The 22,239-nt window shown below is 32.5% G+C and overlaps 1 protein-coding gene across 1 annotated transcript in view; it reads left to right on the top strand.

Annotated features, from left to right (window-relative positions):
* The window catches only part of LOC103578479 (catalase-like), a 74,664-nt gene extending 52,900 nt beyond the window's left edge, over positions 1–21,764 (top strand). Inside the window, exons 4-7 of the mRNA XM_014439742.2 lie at positions 13,940–14,270; positions 20,745–20,936; positions 21,020–21,256; positions 21,331–21,764. Of these exons, the coding sequence (XP_014295228.1) occupies positions 13,940–14,270; positions 20,745–20,936; positions 21,020–21,256; positions 21,331–21,732 (1,162 nt within the window). The 3' untranslated portion in view covers positions 21,733–21,764. The remainder of the gene's footprint in view (positions 1–13,939; positions 14,271–20,744; positions 20,937–21,019; positions 21,257–21,330) is intronic.
* The last annotated feature ends 475 nt before the right edge of the window (positions 21,765–22,239 follow it).

Raw genomic sequence — 22,239 nt, 5'->3', positions numbered from 1 at the left:
AAAAAGGTAAATAAAGTAAAAAACTGTACTAACAGAAAAAAAAAATTTTCCTCTTATTACCTATAGATTATGTAGTACAGCAAAACTCAATTATCACTGTCAGTTGCGTAGCCAAGTCGTTAAAGCGTTGGTCTTTTGTACGTAAGGTCCCGGGTTCAATCCCACTAATCTGTGTGCGGTCGTTTTCAAGTTTAGTGTTTTTTTTCCGAATTAAAATTCCCTCATTCAATTAGAAATTAAATTATCCGCAAACCTGATATTCCCTGCATCGCAAAGACGATTCAACGAAAAAAAAAAAAAAAAAAAAAAAAAAATTGTGTATTTTTTAAATTCAGTTAAAATTTCTATACATGTGTCACGATCGAAGTGAGTGAAGGCCACGGGCGAAAGGGTAATTCAATTTATTGTTTAATATCAGAATGCCGATTTTCCCTATTCTATAACTCAGCCAAGATGTTCGATTGAACGTCACGTGGCTAGTGTGAGAACGTATAAGGGATCAGGCACTGATTCTTAATTTATAAATTATAATGTGAAATTATTTTTATTCTGTCATCCAACCAAGGATCTTTAATCACGTGGCTAATATAAGAATTTTATAATTTCGTGTTGTTCTACAACTTATGTGTCTATTTGTACCGAGCGGATGTACTATCGACCGTCCCGTTCAATGACCTGCGTGGCGTTAGGGTAGGTCAGGGACTTTCTGAGCGAGAGGGATGTTGGTTCGGTGAATATGGGCCCTCGAGAAGAACGTGTTCTTTCCCTGTCTTACTTTAAGGTTACTATGACTTAGATTGCCAGCACTTGAATGCCCGAGAAAAGGACAGCAAATAAAGAGACAGATGTATACAAAAACATGTATAGTATATTGACAAGTTAAATGTTACAAAAATATTACAGTAATAAACTTACCTCAGTGGGTTGAAATACTTGCATATACACTCACTCCAGATTCACAAATTCGAATTTGTGTACACAGGAATTTTACAATGTTTTATGACAGTTTTTAACTGAGATTCACAGGTTGAATCTATTCACACGAACGCATTGCACGCTGAACCGAGAGGTCGGCTTTGCCATCAAGTGAATTTATAATGATTTTTAGGATTTTTATCAACAGGATTAACTATTTCTGAACAAGGACTACGGTTGCCTAGGCGGTGGACGTCACGTGAAAGAGTTTGGTTAATTCTATTGTGAACTCAAATGATTCTACTCTAGGGTAGTTTTCCAATTACAGAGCATACTGTGACTCAGTGGCGCACAATGCCGAATTATGCTGAAGCTTAATTGGAACGTGAATTAGTTTTCAAATGCACCAGTAGAGCGCGCTAAGTTCAGTGTTGAAAAAAAAAATAATCATAGAGTTAGCAATAACCTCATAAATGTGTAAATAAAGTGGTATACGTAATAATTGGTTAAAAACTATTTACGGTTATTTTAAGTAATTTGGATTTTGATTGTTTCCTTAAATTTTTTTTGTTTTGAGTTATTTTTTTAAATGAGTTCTAAAAGGATTATATACTTTTTAATTGAATCATCTTATCCAGATGATAGTGATGATGATTTATCGAGTACTCCAAGTACAAACCAATCAATTTGTTCATTATCAAGTGATATATTTATTGAAAATATGTATGATAATGAAACAGATGAGTTATTTGAGCCATTGATAAAATATTTGATGACAGGTTGTCGAAAACAAAGAGTAGAAAATTATCTCGATGTAGTAAAAACTTGGACGGATGCTGAATTTAAAGAAAATTTTCGATTATCAAGAACTACTGCATATCATCTGATAAGTATGTATTTTAAGAATTCATATTTTTGAGTTTTAACTATTTATACTATATAATATATTACTGAAACTTTTTTTTGTAGATGAACTGGAAACATCGACTTTTATTCCCAAGAATACCTTTGGGATGAAATCCATCAGCGCTGAAATAAGTTTTTTAATATTTTTGTGGTTTATTGCAAATACTGAACCATTGCGGACTATATCAAATTTATTTGATATTTCAATTTCATCAACATTCCGAGTCATTCGCCGTGTCGTAACTTGGATTCTAACGAAATTGGATGATGTTATCAAGTGGCCTCAGACTAATCATGCAATAATTAATACAGTTGAAGGTTTTTTCTCAAAAAAAAATATATCTAATATTTTAGGAGCAATCGATTGTTTACATATAAGGATTGTAAAGCCTTCTCAAAATGCTGTAGATTATCGTAATCGAAAAAAATATTTCTCTATTAATCTTCAAGCAGTAGTTGATTCTAATATGAAGTTTACTAATATTTATTGTGGTTAGCCGGGATCTTTACATGATGCTCGAGTTTTTCGAAAATCACCGTTATATGAAGAATCTCAAAATAATAAAGAAGATGTATTTCCAAATAATACTTTTTCAATTGGAGATTCTGCATATCCATCGCTATCATGGCTTGTTCCACCATTTCGAGATAATGGTTACTTAACTCCTCAATAAAGAGAATTCAATTATTTGCATTCATCTACACGAATGTCAGTTGAAAAAACTTTTGGACAATTGAAAACCCGTTTTCGACGAATTAAATTCTATACTGAGTACAGAGGTTTATCATTTGTATCCGAGGTCGTTACAGCAGCATGTATTTTGCACAATTATTGTATCGATGAACATGACAATTTTGATAACTTTGAAGACGATAATATTCATGTCGGGATAAATTTAGAGGAACATGGTTATGAGGAACAATATCAAAATAATAATAATGACAGAGATCGTAGAATGGTATTATTCAGAGAATTGTTTCCAGATGCACAAGTTGCATAAATTCAAAAGAAAATGTATCTATACTTTCTGATACCACTTGTATATTGAATTGTAAAAATGAAATTGTAAAAATCAATTAAAACGGTAAAAAATTGACATTTATTAAATAAGTAATACACTGTTTATAACTAAATAAAAAAAATTTCACAATTGTATAGTTATAATAATACTTAACAACATATAGAAGTGGAAAATAAAAAAATTTTTAAATATATTATTTTATTTGTTTTTTGCATGTTATTATAAACTTTTAAGTACAAAAAAATCTTAATCATACATCTTAATATCAAGTATTTGTTTTGATATATTAAAATAAACTTTTTAGGTATAACAAACTCTTAAATATTTAGTTTTAGTAGTTCAATCAGACTCTTCGCTGTCAGTACGATTTTTTAATAGTTTTTTAAGAAGCTCACACTTCATTTTTTCTATATTTAACCAGTCTTTATGCTTCTTTTCATTAAGCTTTAGTTTTTCACTAGCAACATCTCTTTTAACTTGTATTTCAGTTTCACGAACATCGATTGCTTTTTTTATTAAATCCATTTCTTTCTCTTTAATTTTTAAATATTTAGTCATTTTCTCATCTCTAGCCTTCTGGTTTTCTTGGATTTTTTCTAAAATTTCCATACTTTGAATACGTTGCTGGTTTCTTGTAGTTTGTTTAACGTCTGCAACCAGGGTTGTTTTGAGTTTTGGAGACTTATCAACTGGTGGTAGATTCTTTTCGCTGGATATATTAGCATCTATTTTTAATTTTTTACTCTTACTAATGTTTTTTGATCCGATCATATCATGCTTCCTTTTTTTTTCATCTGTAGTTAGTTTCGAAGAAGAAAACGTACTTGAAGTGGAAACGTTTTTCTCTTTATGAAAAATTTCCTCGAATTGCTCATAATATTCAAATGTCATATGAGCTCTTTCACTCTTATTGTTGTTGTCGATACACTCCTTATATTTGTTATATAAGCGATTAAATTTCCACTTAACCTGATCTGCTGTTACCTGTTCAACCATAAATTAATGTTTATAATGAAGATTTCTAATCAGCAAACTATCAATAGTTTAATGCACCTTCAGCATTCATGATATTAAGTATTTTTACCTGTATACGTAAATCTTTTAAGCCTTTTGATATTTTCTTCCACACACTTGATTTCTTGCCGATATCCGTAAGCATCTGTATATTTGCTTCGTATATACTAAGCAATGCTATCGTGGCTTGCTTTGTCCACACAGCATCTGAAATATTAAGAAATACAACACACAATTATAATTTAATTAAAACTTCAAAATCTAATGTAGTCTATAAACTATTGTTAAGAAAAATTGAAAAACTAATTATATTCTTACTTTTCTTAGGATTACTCTCTGTTTTAAAATCTGCAGACTGATTTAAGTCTTCATCACTCTCAATATATGCAGTGTTACCTAAAATATACAAATCAAACTCTTACTTGTAATCAGTAGATATTTTCAACTTCTTGCTAAGAAAATTGAACATTTTCAAACATTGAAAAGTTATTTAAAATAAAAAATTATTTATTACATTACTGATTGAAAAAACTTTAATCTATTAGTGTAAGCCATTTTATATATTGTAAGACATTAACTTTAATTTCAATAAAAACTATTTGTACCTAATAATAATGAATCATGAACTTCAGAGTTTTCGTTGTTAAACACTTGCTCTTCATGGTTGTCATTATTTTCATTCTCGTAATTATGAACAAATAAGATTGTGTTGTCTTCTTCATCTTGAAAAATATGTTCTTTTCCACGAAAACATGGATGATTGCCTGCTTCATAAAATGATTCGATCAAGCCATTGCAATGTTTACAAAAGTATATTTCTGTAAAATAAATTCGTTTATAGATTCGAATTCTAAAATGAAATTGTATTCACATTTTAAATGTGGAATTAAAAAAAAAAGTCAATGCTTGTACCTTTATCCATATTTATATTAATTTTTTTAACACAGGTTGAATTAACTTTGATTATTTTCAAAAAACTACAAAGAAACGATAGCTTAAAAAATTTTTTCAACAATAAATTTTATTACTAACGATAATATAAACAAAACATTTCGATCAATGTCAACTTAAAGAAAAAACACTTGTTAATTTTCTGTCATTGAGTTGGTATCTATTGCACGCATCAAGTGAAAACACTACTTTTGAGAGTGCTCGATTGTGCGAAGCGTTGCTGTAGTTGAAACATTCGACATTAAGCATTTTGCCGCATAATGCGCTCTAATGCTATAATTGGAAAACAACCTAGGTATCCAACCTAGGAGTCCAGATGCCTAGGCGTAGGACCTCACGAGGAAAGGTTTTAAGAATAAAAGTTAAGTCGCGTAATTTATATTTTAAGTAAAAGAATCGAGTTACGATTATCGATCTAGGACCTCCGGTTAAAATCGACTCAGTGAGCCTTACTCGCGGATAGATCCACCAACGGTTTTAGTTATGACGGTAATGACCTTTATATGTTTAATTTAAAATTGAATTCCGATTATCGATCTAGGACCCCCGGTTGCCTAGGCTGTGGAGCGTCACGAGAACGAACTTTGGAACCTTACTCGCGGATAGATCCGACAAGGGTTTTAGTAACTGAAGTAATGACCTTTTTATGTTTAATTTAAAATTGAATTCCGATTATCAATCTAGGACCCCCGGTTGCCTAGTTTGTGGAGCGTCATGAGAACGAACTTTGGAACCTTACTCGCGGATAGATCCGACAAGGGTTTTAGTAGCTGAAGTAATGACTGACTCTAATTATTTTTCCTGGGTTTATAAATAAAAATTTTGGGAGAGAAGTGGGGCTAAGAATATTGAAAGCGTGAGAATAAAGGGGTTAGGTCATAATTTTGAGTGACATTTATTTGCATTCTCGGAAACCTATGTCATGTTAGAAAATTTACTAATTGTAGGGGACTCATAGATACAAGCTCTTGATTCGTTAGCGACCTACTATTAATTACTTAAATCCATTAGTGGTACATATTTTTACGAGCAATAATTTAATTTTTAAAAAAAGATTTTAAAATTTACCTCTGATCTCCGTATTATTGAATAGTATGATGATAGAAAATAACAGGAAATCGTAAACTTAAGTGACATTTATCTCAAATTTGGGCCTCTGAAAATTATATCGTAGAAAATCATTGACTACCAGAGTCCATGGGAAACCGTCGAATTCATTAGCGGGCGGATATGAACTCTTTAATTCCATTAGTAGTGAGACAGAAAGAAATAAAATTTTGATTTGTATGATAGGAGCTCTTTACTCTACTTTTCGGGTAAATAATATCAACAGAGAATTCGTGGGAACTGTAATATTCATCGATGTTAGATGATGTTAAATTAAGTGCTCTGATAAAAACATTTTAAATCATTGGGAGAATTTTTAAACTAACTTAGTTTGGACATTAAAATTTACTTAAGGCTCAAGTGAGGAGTATTAAGAAAGAGATCAAAATAGTTCTATATGTAGGTTTGCTAATGAGCACTTCACCTAGTAAACTGGCCATCTCGGTGAAGATGCGCTTATGAGAATGAATGACAGATATTTGTCTATCCACTTGTTTTACTTCTTTTTCACTCTCTCTTTCTCCATGCGTTATACTATTATATTTTGATATTAATAATTATTGTTCGTTTCAGAATACTTTCGATTGATTCAGAGCAAGTCCAACACCCCCCCCCCCCCCTTTTCCTGGAATTCATAGGATGTGCTCTGAATAGCAAAAATATTTCAATAATAATTTAATTGAGTTAAATTTTTAAATTATTTAGGATTAAAAGTAATTCATGTGTATCGGTTGTTACACATGCTTCCAAAGCGCACTGCTTTTTAACCGGGTAAATAGTTGGGGCAATTACAAAAAACCCAATCAGGTTTCTGAATTCTTTCCTGATCATGCAGCAGAACGTATGCCCTATCGGGTGATTAACTGTCTACCCGATTATTTACCCGACCATGCTCTTTTGCCAGGGCCATCTCAAAACGCATTACATTCTAACCGGGGGGATTTCTCGTAGGAGGGATAGATAGAGATGGAAGAGGAATAGTATGGATAGAATTAGAGGGGATTGAGAAAAAGAAAGAAGTTATGAAGGCAAAAAGCAGATTGAAAGTGGAGCGGGAAAGAATTGATGATGATTTAACGGTAGATGAGAGGAGGCCAAGTGGATGATTCATAGAGAGGCGCAAAAAGAGAGAATGCAGGGAAAGAGGGTGAAAGTAGGTTACATGAAGATGTGGGTGAATGGGGAATTGAAAGTATGGGATGAAGTGAATGAGATTTGGAGAGCGAAGGCGGGAAACGAATAAGGATAAGGGAAAGGAAGGAGGAGGGAAGAGGGAGGGGGGAAAGGGACAGAAGGAGGGAGGAAGACACTTTTACAAGGTTTGTTTCTGGAATGTGGCAGGATTGAAAATAAGGATGAGGATTTCTGGATGGGATTAAAAGATTGGGATGTGATAGTGATGGTTGAAACGTGGCTGGATGAAAAAGAGTGGAAAGGAGTGTATGGCAGATATAAAAAAGGATATAAATGGGTGATAGAGGAGGTGGTGAAGAGTAAAGGAAGAGGTAGAGCGAAAGGAGGAATGGTGATGGGGGTAAAGGAGGGCATAGAATTAGGTAGGGCTGGAAAGTGTGAGGAAAAAGGATGGATGGAGAGAGAGGTGAAATTAGGAAAGGAATGGTGGTGAATAGTAGGAGTGTATGTTAATGGAGATTTAGATAGGAAGTTAGAGCTGTTAGCTTAGTGGGTGGAAGGTGTGGAGGTGAAAGTGATAGTAGTCTATGTGTTAAACTATTTGGTAAACACGGCGATCAGGAAGAAGAAAGGGAAGTTGATGTTGTTATTCGTAGGTTTGAGGGCGGCGCTTGACTCAGTGGATCGGAGGAAATTGTTCGAATGCTTCCTTAAGCATTTCTTCCTTAAAAGGGGGGTTAGGGAAGGACTGGTGAGGAGGTGTGAGGTAGTGTTAAGTGAGTGCTAGTAAGGTGAGGGTGGGAAAGGAGAGCGAAGAGAAGTTTTGGACGGAGAGGGGAGTCAGGTAGGGATGCCCGTTGAGCCCACTATTGTTTGTGTTGTTTTTAGTGGATATGGATGAGGAATTAGAAAAGGGTAGATGGGGGCGCGGGAGTGGAGCTGGAAGGAGGGAAAAACATGTTTGCGTTGGCGTATGTAGACGATGTGGTTTTGATGGCAAAGGAGGAATGAAAACTGAGAGGTCTGATTAGGACACTGAAAATATATTTGGGTGATTCCGTTCTAACTGTGATTTATTTTCTTAAAAATTTTAAGATTTTTAAGTTAAACTCTTTCAATTTTCTTATGCACATTATTTATTTATTTTACTGTAGAAATCAAAATCTGAGAGAATTTTACTACAACTTGAAAGCGTCAAGAACGAGAAACGAATTTTAAATTTTGCGTTCCATGGTACTGATATAAAATAAATTCGGTAAAAATTGTTTGAGATAATTATTAAATTTTTTTATAAATTCTGTTATAGCACTTTTCAACTCTATTGTCAATAATTATTCAACACATTAATAATGATAAATAACAATTATAACGATTGACTTTGTAGTTTATAGCAACTATAATGTAATTTATAGAATTTACGAAAAAATAAATTAATTAATTAAATTAATAAACATTGAATAAATTCATTGTCACTTGTATCAGGTAGCTTTCTAGCACAAAGTATTAGTGCCATCTGTATTGAAGAAGAATTACAATTAATGATTAAAATAATTTTATAACTAATTATTATAACTATATACTATTTTTGTTATTGTTTTATATGGTACTGACAAACACGATACAGACATTTTCATCTATAATATAAAAATGAATCGCAAAATGTGTTGGTAAGCGCATAACTCAACAACGCCTGGACCAATTTGGCCAATTCTTTTTTTAAAATGTTCGTTGAAGTCCAAGGATGGTTCTTACGGCGAGAAATAATCGAATAATTGTCGTGAAAACCCTAAAAACAGCCCTTTTCTTTTTCACATACAAACGTTTTCTAACTAAAACGTAGAATCAATTTGAGCTTTATTGCTATTATATAAAGTTCATATTAAATTACAAGCACTCACTGTTATCTAAGAAATGTAGATGTGTTCCTAACGTCAAAAAGTAAATTTACACTTTCTTACCGCTGAACAAAGTTCAAATTCAATTATATCTATCAAAATAGTGTGCGTGTGTGCGTTGGAGCACAGAATACGTCGTTGGAGGGTTTAATGTCGCGTTCCGAAACTAAAAAAAAGTGATCGCGAACCCGACCAAATTGAATAGCCTCAAAATATAATAACAACTTGGTCGGCTTCGCGATATTATTTCTTTTGTTTTACTTTCGGCAGGCGACAAAAAAAAATAATTATTAATCAAATTATTATTTATTAATTAATTAGTAATAATTTTACTGTGGAAGAAAATTTTGATGATAGCTGTGTGTCAGATAATTATTAACAGTAAATTCCGAGCATGCTATTATTTTAAGACATTTTTCTTAAAAATAAAGTGGAATATGAAATTTAAAAAATCAATAAAAAAATAAATTCCATCGTTGTCCCATTATGAGCATAGCTGGAAAAGTTGTAGAATAGGTGACAGTTTGCTGTGAAAAAATTATGAGGGAAATCGATCAGTACGTGTTTTTTGTAAATCGACAATTTATATTTAAAAGTTAAAATTTCAACAGAAGCGTGATTCAAAAATTTTTTTGATATTTTTTATCGAAAAGAAATCTAGAAACAATCAGTTTTTGACTCTTTAAAAATTTTGTTTAACCCTTTTTTCACGAAGTTACAGGCATTTGATAGAAAAATCTCTTCATTCTTTAAAATTCGATATTTCGAAAACGGTTGGAGGAAAAAATTTGAAAAAAATCATGAAGGCCTCTTTCAACCTATGCTGAAAGATAAAAAAATCAGAGGTTCAAAATAACTTATTGAGCCACACCGTCCATCGTATGGTATTACACCAATTTAATATATAGTGGAAACCTAAATCATGCAAACCTTCTTAATAAGACAATTTATAGATAAATTGAGAAAAATATAGATAGCCCGAACTGGGAATCGAACTCAGACCATGTCGGTATCGCACCGAGTGCTCTACCAGTTGAGCTATCCGGCACTATACTATATTCCGTTCAATTTGATCTATAACTTATTGAGCCACACCATCCATCGTACGGTAATATATCAATTTTATATAGTGGGAACTTAAACAGAGTTGATTTTTTTATTTTGCTCTACAATTGATTGAGGCAGTACGAAGTCTGCCGGGTCAGCTGTAATTATTTGGTTATGTATTTGATAATATCCATTTACTGTAAAGTTTCGACTGGTATTAAGTACATGAATTTAATATTTTCTTCAGAAAAAATTAATAATTAATGAAGTTTATCAATACCACGGTATCGACAAGAAAATTTATGACATACCTTTTTAAAATTATGTTCTAACATGACACGAACTTTTGGCACTTTTTTATTTGGCACTCAGTGTTTGCAAATATTACTCAGGTGACGTACTTTCAAGATAGTTCACTTGACGTTTCATAAATCTCAACGAACATTGCGTTCGAGTCACACAAATTCAAATTAAAAAATTTGTTAAAATTTAGAGACCAAAGAAATGAAACCGGAATTCAATGCTAATTCAATACTTTAAACAGAAAGTGTGTCAATTTTTTTCGGTTAGATCATAAACTTTAGAATTTATGAGGTAATTAGTTTAAATCATTTATTGTGACAAAAGGAATTAACAATTTATAAGTAAATTCTAGAAATGGACATGACACGGTACTGACATTCAGGTGATATATTCTAAGTTTTCTCTGAGTGGCAAGTTATATAATAGAATAATATTGTTGAAATATGTTTATCATTATCCAATTAACACGAACATTTCATTGATTGATTATTAATTAATGACCTGTGCGAACAAATAATATAGGACATTGACATCACAGTTAGAATGGAATCACCCATATAGAAGGAAAAGGGTTAGAAGTAAATACAGGAAAGACAAAAATCATGAGGTGTAGGATAGGTGGGGGCAGGTATAGGAAAATGAGATGGAGATAGTTGGGAGAGGAGATAGAGGAAGTGAAAAGGTATGTGTATTTAGGGTACGCATTGAAGGCAAATAGGGGATAGGAGGAACATGTTAGAGAGAGAGTGAGGAAAGGAGCAAGTGTGTTAGGGCAGATATGGGGAATAGAGAAAAGAAGGTTCAGGAACGACTGGAGGAGAAGGATATGGTTGTTTGAAAAATTAGTGTGGTCAGTGATGAGTTACGGGGTGGAGATTTGGTGAAGGGAAAAGAGGGAGGAGGTGGAAAAACTGCAGGAGAGGTACTTGAGATGAGTGCTAGGGGTCTCGAGGAGGGTTCCGGAATATATGATCAGAAAAGAGCTAAGTAGAGATGAGTTGATAGTAAGAACAGAAATGAGAGCGCGGGGTTATGAGAAAAGAATAGAGGAAGGAAAAGGAGGAGATCTGGCGCGGAGATGTAGGTTAGAAATGAGGAAAAGAGTGAAAGCGGGAAAAGGGTTAGAAGGGTGGGAGGGTGAGAAAAAGGACTATTATGAGAAGAGAAGATGGGACGTAGTAGAGGTCGAGGAGAAATGGGGGGAGAGGGAAATGAGAGGGGAAAGGTTAATGAAAGTGGATAGGAAAAGGCAGTGGAAGAATAGATGGGAAAAAATTAGGGAGTCGAAGGGAAATAAAGAATATAAGTTTATTAAGGGGATAGGGATTCCGGGGTATTTGAAGAGGGGCTGGAAGGAAGAGAGATGGAGGGTGGCGAAGTTCAGATTGGGGGATGGAATGAATGGAGGTAGGTATTGGGGAAAAGAGGAGGAAAAGATATGTAGGGTATCTGGGTACAAGGAAAAGACATGGGAACATGTGTGGGAGGTTTGTTCGGGATTCGGGGTAGAGAAAGGCTGGCAGGAGATGAGGAAGGAAGTAATAGGCGAGGAGTGGCAAGGGAAAAAGTGGTTTAAGGAACTGGAAAGGTTGAGGGGAGGAGGGAAGGATAGTTAGAGAAAGAGCAACGGAAACGGAGGTCAAGGAATGTGTGTAAGAGAGTGAAAAGGCAAAAGTTTTTTCTTGAAAGGTTCTTTTTCTCTTGTTGCCTGGAGTGTGAAGGATGAAGGAAGGAATTTGAAAAGCATGGAAGGATAGAAATTGTAGAGGAATGTGAATGTACAATAAGGATATAGGTTTAAGGAATTATGCCGAATCGAAAAGTTTCAGCATTATTTCAAACTGACTACGCTGAAATGGACCTTAAATGAAATTGAATGCGCTAAATTGAACCTTAATTTAAACTGACTGCTCTTAATTGAGCCTTAAATTAAACTGTTCAGCCTGCTACTGAAATTAAATTAAAGCTGGATTCAACCTGAACGAGCTTAAGTTGCTAACTGACGTAAAATTTTCAGGCTGTTTCAAAACTGAACAGCCTACCCTAGCATAAAAAAGACACTGAATTCAAGCTGAATAACCTGTAGGTTATTAATTTCAAAACTAGCTTAAGCTTTGAGCTTATTTTTAAGCTGAATAAACTGCTTCTTAACAAAAATTTAGCTTGAATTGAAACTGAATAACCTGCTGAAATATAAGAAAAACACTGAATTCAAGCTGAACAAGCTGTTAGGCTGTTCAGCTTGGAACTAGCTTGAACTTTGAACTTATTCTTAGCCTGAACAATCCGCTACTTAATAATTTTTCAAGTACGAATTCAGGCTGAACAGCTTGATATGACTGTAAAAGTGAATGTATTCATTCGATCTTATGTAGGGTACAACTAAAGTCAGTAGTTACTGTCGGTAGCGTAGCCTAGTCGTTAAACCGTCAGTCTTTCGTACGTAGGGCCCCGGGTTCGAATCCCACTAATGTCCGTGTGGTCGTTGATAAGTGTAGCGTTTTTTCTCTGAATTAAAAATTTCTAATGCGATTAGATATTTAATTATTCGCATATCTAATAATCTCTGCATCACTAAAATGATTAAACAAAAAATTAAAAAAAGAATAAAACAATCTGTTATTTTTAATTTAATTAAATATGGTCATATCCAGTCATACGCGGTCATATATTGCCGATTTCCATATGTAACATCGTAATTTTTATAACTTACGCCGTATTATAACAGAGGCAGCACTGTAATATTTATTTTATTCGAAAGTAAATAGAAAAATAAAAGTAAGAATAAATGTAGTTTTAGAATTGTAATTTCTATTTTATTCTTTTTACGATCTTAAGACTTCGCCCCGGCCAACAATTGCATGTGATCTAAGACATTTCTTATTTTACTGCCGTAGGTGTGTAACATACTATTTCTCCTCGACGGAAGCGGGAAACGGCAGCTTCGTTTTGCACAGCGGGAAATTTTTTGGTGAAACTATTATACTTGAAACAAATGTCATAGGACTTTTTTTATAGACCATTTTATCTCCTACGAATCATATTTTAAAAATTTTTTGAAATCCCGATATTTTAATTTTTCTCGATAGTTAGAACGTATTATCGCTTTTTCGTAATATGGTTGTAACCGGGAAATTTAAATTACGTTCTCTCTGTTTTATTATTTAAATTTGCCTCGTTATCTTCAACACGACTGCGCACTTGGCTTTGGTTTTAGCACTATTTTGGATCATTTTATTGTCAACTACGGGAATCAAGTTTTTGAGAAAGGTTTAAAGAGCGCAGGCGTCAGTTATGGAGGGCAACAAATAGGCTGCAGTTTTCAGGTGATAGTTCGGTTTCTAAATCTGTACTGAATTAGGTTTTCCTAATTAAGCAGGGATTTCGGCGTGCGGTATTTCTGTGATTCACCTCATTTAGTGCAAACTAGGAATTTGGCATGCCTTATTCGGCCCTATTTATAAACGAACTGAGATTTCAGGTCAGGATAAATGTTTCAATAACTATACGTTATATTTTCGTCTTTGCAGCATTTTTCAATCGTCATCAGAATCAATCCGACCAATGTTTTTCATATGTTTCTATCATAAATTACGTCTTTACTTGAAAATACAAAAAACTTGATTTACAATTCTTTGATTGTAGAGATTCTAGAGGGTTTGCTCTTAAATTTTACACCGAGGAAGGAATATGGGATCTTGTTGGAAATAACACTCCACTACTTCTTGTAAAAGATTCATTACTATTTCCGAGTCTTATTCACGTACAAAAAAGAAATCCGGTAACTTTTCTGAAGGATAATGATATGTTTTGGGATTTTCTTTCACTCCGTCCTGAATCAACTCACCAGCTCATGTTTTTATTCGGCGATCGTGGCATTCCGGATGGTTATCGTCATATGCATGGATTTGGCGCAAATACTTTCAAACTTGTCAATAAGGAAAACGAGTTTGTCTGGTGTAAATTTCATTACAAGGTAAGATTTTTTAGTTATTATATCGCAAGTATGAAATTTTAACAGTAGATCAAGTGTTGCAATTAATCCGATAAATTGGAAAAACAGAGTATTCGAAAAAGTAAAAAATCATACCCATAAATCATAGAAAATTAAAAAAATATAGTTTTATAATTAAACTTGTCATGTTATTAGCTAAATAGTAAATCATAGTTTTCGAGGTTTTCATTGTGCTTCCTTAGCAATAAAAATTCTTTATCAGGGAACTCTTTACTTGCAGGAATAATAAATTCATACTTTTGTTGAATCAGTTTCGTAATTCTTTGTTAAAAAAAAAAAAAAATTCCCTACTTTTTAATATTTTTTTGTTAACTCCCGGGGGAAAATATTTCAAAGTGAACAAAAAATAATTTTTCTTCTCGGCCGAAAATTGGCAAAAAAAAGTTTTTAGTAGTGAGCACGAGGCCGAAACTCGCTAGGCCAAAAAAAGGCCGAGACTCGTTAGGCCTAAAAATGGCCGTTAATGAAGCTTAAAAATGACTGACTTCAGAGACGAGGATTTAAACTATTGTTATTTTTATTACTCTGTTTCATTGCATAGAATAAAAATAATTGTATTCATCAAATAGTTATTTAATTATCCGGGATAAGTGTATTATATATTAAAATTTCCAATATAGACATGGCTATGTATAGAAATTTCAACTAAATTAAAAAAAAAAGATTCACTCACTTTCTATACATCTTTTTTTTTTTTTTCACTTTCTAATCTAGTACAAATTTTTTATTTCGAAAAAAAAAACGCTAGAATTGTCAATTAACCGCACATGCTTTAGTGGGATTTGAACCCGAAACCTAACGAACGAAAGACCGACGCATTAACGACTAGGCTACGCTACCGACAGTGACCACTGTTTACTTGCGCTATATGACATTGAAAGAATACATCACTTTTAAAACAGCAAACTATAATTGAAAATTTATATGAAAAGTAATGTGTAATTTTGGTTATATAGTTATATTCCAAGTGGCCAAATGTTAACTTATTCGTATCGAAAAAGTTAACTAAAAATTGTAAACACATACTTGGCGACGTAAAAAGGCAAATTTTTTTCAACAAATATCACTACTAATGTCTAGCAAAAAGTCAACTTTTTTCTGTCTGAAAAAGATCACTTTTTGGAGACAAATTGTTAACTATTTATTGACATTTTCATAACTTAAAGTTAACATTTTCCAACTTTTTGTTAACAAATCACAATGTGTTTTATGTTACCAGAAAAAAAAACAAATTGTTACCTTTTTATTGGCAACAAATTTGATGGAAAAAAGTTGACTTTAATTTAACAAAGTAGCCTTATTTTAGTTGACTTAATGTTTACAATTCTAAGGGTCATTAGAGGTTAGGGATGGAATAAACCGCGGGAATTTTTATAATTTACAAATAAACGAACATCAATTTTAAAAATATTCAATCATGAAATAAAATATTTATTTTTTCTTGTTTAATATTTTGAATCAACTAAACAACAACAAACAAATATTTATTTCATGACCGAATATTTTTAAAATTATGTTTATATTTATTTGTAAATTGTAATCACTCGCAGTTTATTGTGAGAAATATACTATTTTTTATAGTTGGAATGCTTAAATTTATTAAATTTTTTGTACAACACAAATGGTTTATTCTATGTCAGGCACTATTTTGACTTCCCGCTAAAAAAAATTGTAAATTTTTTAAAATTTAAGAAATTATTGGTTTCACCCCGATTTTCGAAAATCGAGTTTTCATCAGATGTCGACGTTTTGAGGACCTTGGAAGCTATTCTGACAATTTTCATAAGGATGTTCGAGTACATGTGTATGTGTGCGCGCCCGCGCGCGTGTGTGTGTGTGTGTGTGGTTGTAAACCTCTCAAATCTTTTTAATGAATGAACCGATTGAAATGTTTCTTGCGGCATTTAAAAGATTCTTTCTGAACTTAGATTTTCAGAAAACTTTAGATCATTTAGTCAAAAAGGCTCTGAGATATTTAAGAAATACGAAAAAAAAATTTTTTTTTTCGTTTTTTTTGGATATTTTGAAAATTGTCAGATCGATCAATTTCAAAATCTAATCAACAATAGAACAATAAAACGCGCCGATTGCCACCTCAAACGCCTCAATCAGTTAATCCGTTCGAGAGATATCGTCGACGAAAGATTGAAAAAAAATTAGTTTTTTTTCGTTTTTCGTGAATATTTTGGAGACTATCGAATCGATCAATTCCACAATCGAATCAGTTCTAGAACTCGATAACAGCATTCGATTGCTGCCAAGAACGTCCCAATCAGATAATCTAGTCGAGAGATATCGTTGACGGAATAATAAATGTAAAATCTGTATCTGCTTTTTTCATTGAATGACATCATAATTACTGAACAGCACAACTCAAAACTGATATGTTTTTCTTTATGTAAAGTGACTGCTTAAAAATCATCATGTTCACTCGTACCACGATATAGATACAACGTATCACTTAAACTTATTTTTGAGCTAATTATTAAACATAATTGTGAATAAATATGTAAAAAACGCTTATTTATTAATTATCTTGAATTCTAAATTTTTCAATTTTAATATAATACGTAAACCTTTTGGGCTTGGAAGACTCATAAAAAAAGGAAAACAAAGGTATTTTTAAGCTCGAAAATATATTCATCCTAATGTTTTCGAGCTCTTAGAACAGCGGGAAGTTCCGGGGCTGGCCTGCAGGGCCAACCGATGCCCAGAATTTTTTGTACTACAATTGGAAAATTATTAAATTATTTTTCACTTTATTCTAATTAGTTCTAGTTACAAACATAGGTTTTAAATTAATAATAATAATAGTAATCATAATTATAAGTTTAATGTTAGGACTAGTTTTTGTGACTAGCACTGGTGACACTAACTTATTGTTTTATTTTTATTTGATAAACTTACTTTTATGTTTCGAGTTCATTAATTTAGACTCAGAGAAAGGAAAACTTTATGCTATTAAAAAACAAGTTTTTTTAAAATAACTTGTAAATATAAAAGACCTGTAACTAAAAATTATTTGGCAACTTTTTGCTTTTTGTCGGACCATTTGTAAGATCGATATTTTTATTGGCTACGTCACTACCACGTTGAAACCAGGCTTGAATTTGATGTTCAACATCAGGTTCTGTAACAGCATCAGTGCTTAGTAAAATTTCTAAAACAGAAAAAAATAAATAAAAATAGATGAACATAATAAATTAAATATAACATTCATATAATAGTTTGTTTAGTTGTATATATTATATTTTATCTATGAGTACCTAAATTATTTTATTTTGGCAGTAGAAAGATCAGTCAAAGGCTTCAGAAAGTAAGTTATTGCTAGAATTTCTAGAGTAAATAAATGATCTTACGATATAATTCATTGCTCACATACCATTAATGATTTCTACGAAAAAACATGCTGAGATTTTAATCTCACCGTGTAATCCGGACCATGTCACTTGTTTCACCAACTCATCAGAAATGAATGATTCCAATGCGAAACGAGTGGCTTTTTGTACATAGCGACCACTAGCTTTCCGTATCATGTCTTTCTGTAATATTTTAATGATAGTTGTCGTATTCCAAGCAAATCAAGCGGTTTTCGTTTCCGGTGTCGAAAATTTTCCATGATTATAAATAAAAATTTGACGTTTATCAACCGTTGAGTATTGTTAATCAATAGTTATAAATTATATTAAAAATGATACCACAGTATTTTAAAGACAAAATAATATCAGGTTATATTGTTCGCATCACTCTCGAGCGTTTATATATCTAAAATGGTGGCTTGTACAGAGATTACCGACTTTTGAATGTGAAAACATCTAAATGTTAAAAATTTGATAACAAAATAGAATACTATAATAACAGCGAAATGTTAACCCAAAATTGTTGGAAAAATGTTAACAAAAGAATGCTATCTTTTAAATAATACTAAAAAGTCAACATATATGTAACATTTTTGGGATAACAAATTATCAACATTAAATTGATAACTATTATTTATCCCTAAAAAGTCAACATTTATCGCTACATTTTATGGTAACATTTTGATAATTTTTCCATATTATATTTTGTTAACTTTTTTATGATAACTTTAAGATAACTTTTCAGAGTTATCTTTTTCAAAAAAACTTTATGTCATCATCTTATTAACATTTTGAAATAACAAAAAGTTGACTTGGAACGGGCAACTAAAATCTAACAAAAATCGAACCTGGCCACTTGGGATATGTATAAAATTGTTCGAAAAGTATATAGGCTCTATATATGACCATGTATGGTCATATGTTACTCATTTTTTCTATATGATTAACTACTATGCTTACATTGTAAAAAATTTGTACAGTAAACGTGGAATGAATACGGAGTGAACGTGGAGTAAATGATGTTCCATTCTTTTAATCCCCAGGAGTGAATATCATTCCAAAGGGAAGTTTTGAAACATATTAATTATAAAAAAAATTACTAATACATAGTGGAGTTAGGTCTTTTATTTCCCATGGAAAAAAATTATTAAAAAAATAATAGCGGCAGAGGCAGCCGTTCGGTACGCGCGTGGCTCGGGCGATCACCGAAGTTAAGTAGCATCAAGCCTGATCACTACTTGGCTGGATGACCGTTTAGCCACACGTCGGGTTCGAATGGAGGTCTCTTATCGTCAGACGTAGGATAAAGATCCAGTGATCGGTAAAATGGGAATTGTATCGATCATTGGAGCTTCACCCAAACCAAAAGTGTACTAGCTAGGTTTTCTCTGTGGTTTTCCTAACTACTGCATCTACATTGCACAAGGGAGGTAGTAGGGCATCACCGTCATGATGCAGTACAGTATAAGCACAAGTCATGCCACATCCGCAAAATATGTAAGCAGTTTGCGATTTAAAGGCAAAAATGTTAAAAGGTACTCTTGTATCTTATACATTAAAATAAAGAAATTAATAAAATAGATGTTAAAATATAAAAAAAAATACATTTTTCATATAAAAAAAATATATTAAAAATGAATAAAAAATATACAAATATCGATAAAATACGTATAAAACGCATATTCTGAATAGCTAAAATATTCACTCATGCCATAAATTAAAGGAACAGAAAAATTTTAGAAATTTTTCAGTGATTTTTGTAAGGCTGTAACTTCGTGAAAAATAATTGTATCGAAAAATAAAAAAAGGCATTTCGTAGCTTGAAATATCTAGTTTCGACGCATTTTTACCAATTTTTTTATACCTTCAGCCATTGCGCAAACATAAGAAATACCGCAAGACAAAAATTTAAAAAATTTTTTTTTTTCGAGAGAGTCCACGGGGTGCAAAAAATTTTTTCAGTTAAACCAATGCATGGGCCGGTTAGCAAATTTAATCAGCTTTAATTTGCATTTTTTTGAGATTCGTACGATAACTTTTTGAGATATCAGCCTTCAAACAAAAACTCACTTACCTTTAGCTGATTCTTTTTTCTAACACGGCAGGCTTTTATCCCTCCAGAACTTTGCAGCTCACTCGGCCTCCTCCGGAAGGATTTGGTTGAATGGACGCGGCTGGGGATGTAGGATAAAGTCTTATGTGCTATTTTCAAATGAACTCACTAGGTTAAGATTGTGATCTTTTGTCTTTTTGTTCAACTTTTCAATTACAGCACTTATACACTATCATTGTTACAATGGATTTCACTTATAAAAGATGTAAAACCATTTAATTGATTATTATTTTTAATTATTTTTAATATATGCATCTTTATTTAGCCTTATGGCTTTCTATGCGCAGATTATCTCAACCCGAGATCGGAAAATAATTACACTTGCTTTTTGTGTCACCATTCGATCGAGCCAGACTGAATTTTATAATCATTGTAAATAACAAAATAATACCGCTACACGATATGAAAATATCGGCCTAGTACCTTTATCAAATTACAACTTAACTGAATCTAAATATAAGATAAACCGCTGTTAACAAAATAATACCGCTACACGATATGATATCGGCCTAGTACCTTTTATTAAGACGCCGTTTACGCGGACCTTAGGACTCGAAATTTAAAGATCTGATCAACAACCACGACCCCGTATTACGCGGATCGTAGGACTCGAGATCTGAAAATTTGATCAACAACTAAGGCCCTGAGCCATGGTGCTCAGGCTATTTAAAAACTTTTGATGGGAGTAATTAAATTGTTGTGATTGGTGGAAAATGACGACAAGTTTTTATTTATTCGTCAATCGTTATTGCAAAAATCGTCGTGCTACTTTCATACGCATAAATGGTGGTAAAACTGACGCTGCGTTTTCGCGTGCTTTTGTAAAGAGGAGTTGCGTAAATTTATTTATAAAATAAATTAATGAAAAAAAATTAATTGGACATAACACGAGTAATCTTATAACAAGTAAAGTATTCCGTTATTTCTATATAATTATTAATATATTTAATATTTACTTATCAGACCGACCAAGGTATTAAAAACCTCGATGATAAAAAAGCGGCAGAAATAAGTTCACACGATCCAGATTATGGTATCAGAGATTTATTCAATGCTATTGCTGAGAAAAAATTTCCTTCATGGACATTTTACATTCAAGTTATGTCTGAGCAACAGGCTGACAAATTCCGTTGGAATCCGTTTGATGCGACTAAGGTGATTGTCGGGTTTATTTTATTTTTCACTTTTATAATACGAATCACGATATGAAATTAAAATTTGATTAAATTGTAAAATAGGTATGGCCCCACAAAGAGTTTCCTCTTATTCCCGTTGGAAAACTTGTATTAAATAAAAATCCGACTAATTATTTTGCTGAGGTCGAACAGTTGGCATTTAATCCCGGAAATTTGGTACCCGGTATTGAACCAAGCCCAGATAAATTACTCCAGGGTCGTCTTTTCTCTTATGGAGACACTCAGAGACATCGTCTTGGACCGAATCATCTTCAAATTCCTGTTAACTGTCCTTTCAAAGTAATAAATATTCCATACAAACTAAAAGTTCTTCTTCATATGCACGTAATACAAATATTTCTTCTTTAATACAGATTATATCAGCGATGAACTATGAGCGTGATGGTACGATGACGATATATGATCAGAATGGAGCTCCAAACTATTATCCTAACAGCTTCAAGGGACCCGAAGTACACCCTGATGTACAATCTCCGCCATTTGGCATCTTCGGTGATGCAGACCGTTACGAGCCTGTTAATGAAGATAATTTTGGCCAAGCTACAACCTTCTGGCGTAAAGTACTTGATGCTGACGCAAAGACTCGATTTGTAAGTAATGTGGTTGCAAACCTTTCAAAAGCTTCAACTTTTATTATCGAACGTGCTGTTAGAAACTTTTCTCAAGTCAACGTTGACCTTGCCCAGAGATTAACAGCAGAATTACGAAAGGCAGGAAAGCTAAAAAGTGTTTCTGGGAAAAGAGCGAACTTATAAATTTATTTTGATTGTTTTGAAAAATAACTTGATAGATGAATTATTTACTTAACATAAGTCATAGGTGTGATTATAAAAATTTATTATATGACTATGTAACTATTCAAATAAAATACTGTAAAGCTAATTTATAATAATTGATACTGGATATTACTATTAATATTAGAAATAGCTATTTACTGTAATAATTTTTTAAGAACAACTTGCTTAAGATGCATCCGCTCAGATTTGGTGTAGATTTACTTAAAATATTTAGACGTGGCTATCCTCTTCATTACTTTCTGAGCCGTTTCTTTGAAGCACTTTAAATTTAAATGTGGAGTACTGGGTTTGCTATGGGTATTGTTTTAAAGCTTGAAGTGACTTGGAGAAAAAGAAACACGATATCGAAGAAATTCTGCAGCAACTCTAATCAAACATTGTTACATAGAAACTACATTACTTAAGAATTAAGGCTGAGTGTTTGTACCAATTTCCATAAGCCTTTATCAAGAATATTATGCATTT

Source organism: Microplitis demolitor, chromosome 1 (assembly GCF_026212275.2).
Source record: "Microplitis demolitor isolate Queensland-Clemson2020A chromosome 1, iyMicDemo2.1a, whole genome shotgun sequence".
NCBI lineage: Eukaryota > Metazoa > Arthropoda > Insecta > Hymenoptera > Braconidae > Microplitis > Microplitis demolitor.
This window is presented reverse-complemented; position numbering and strand designations above follow the sequence as displayed.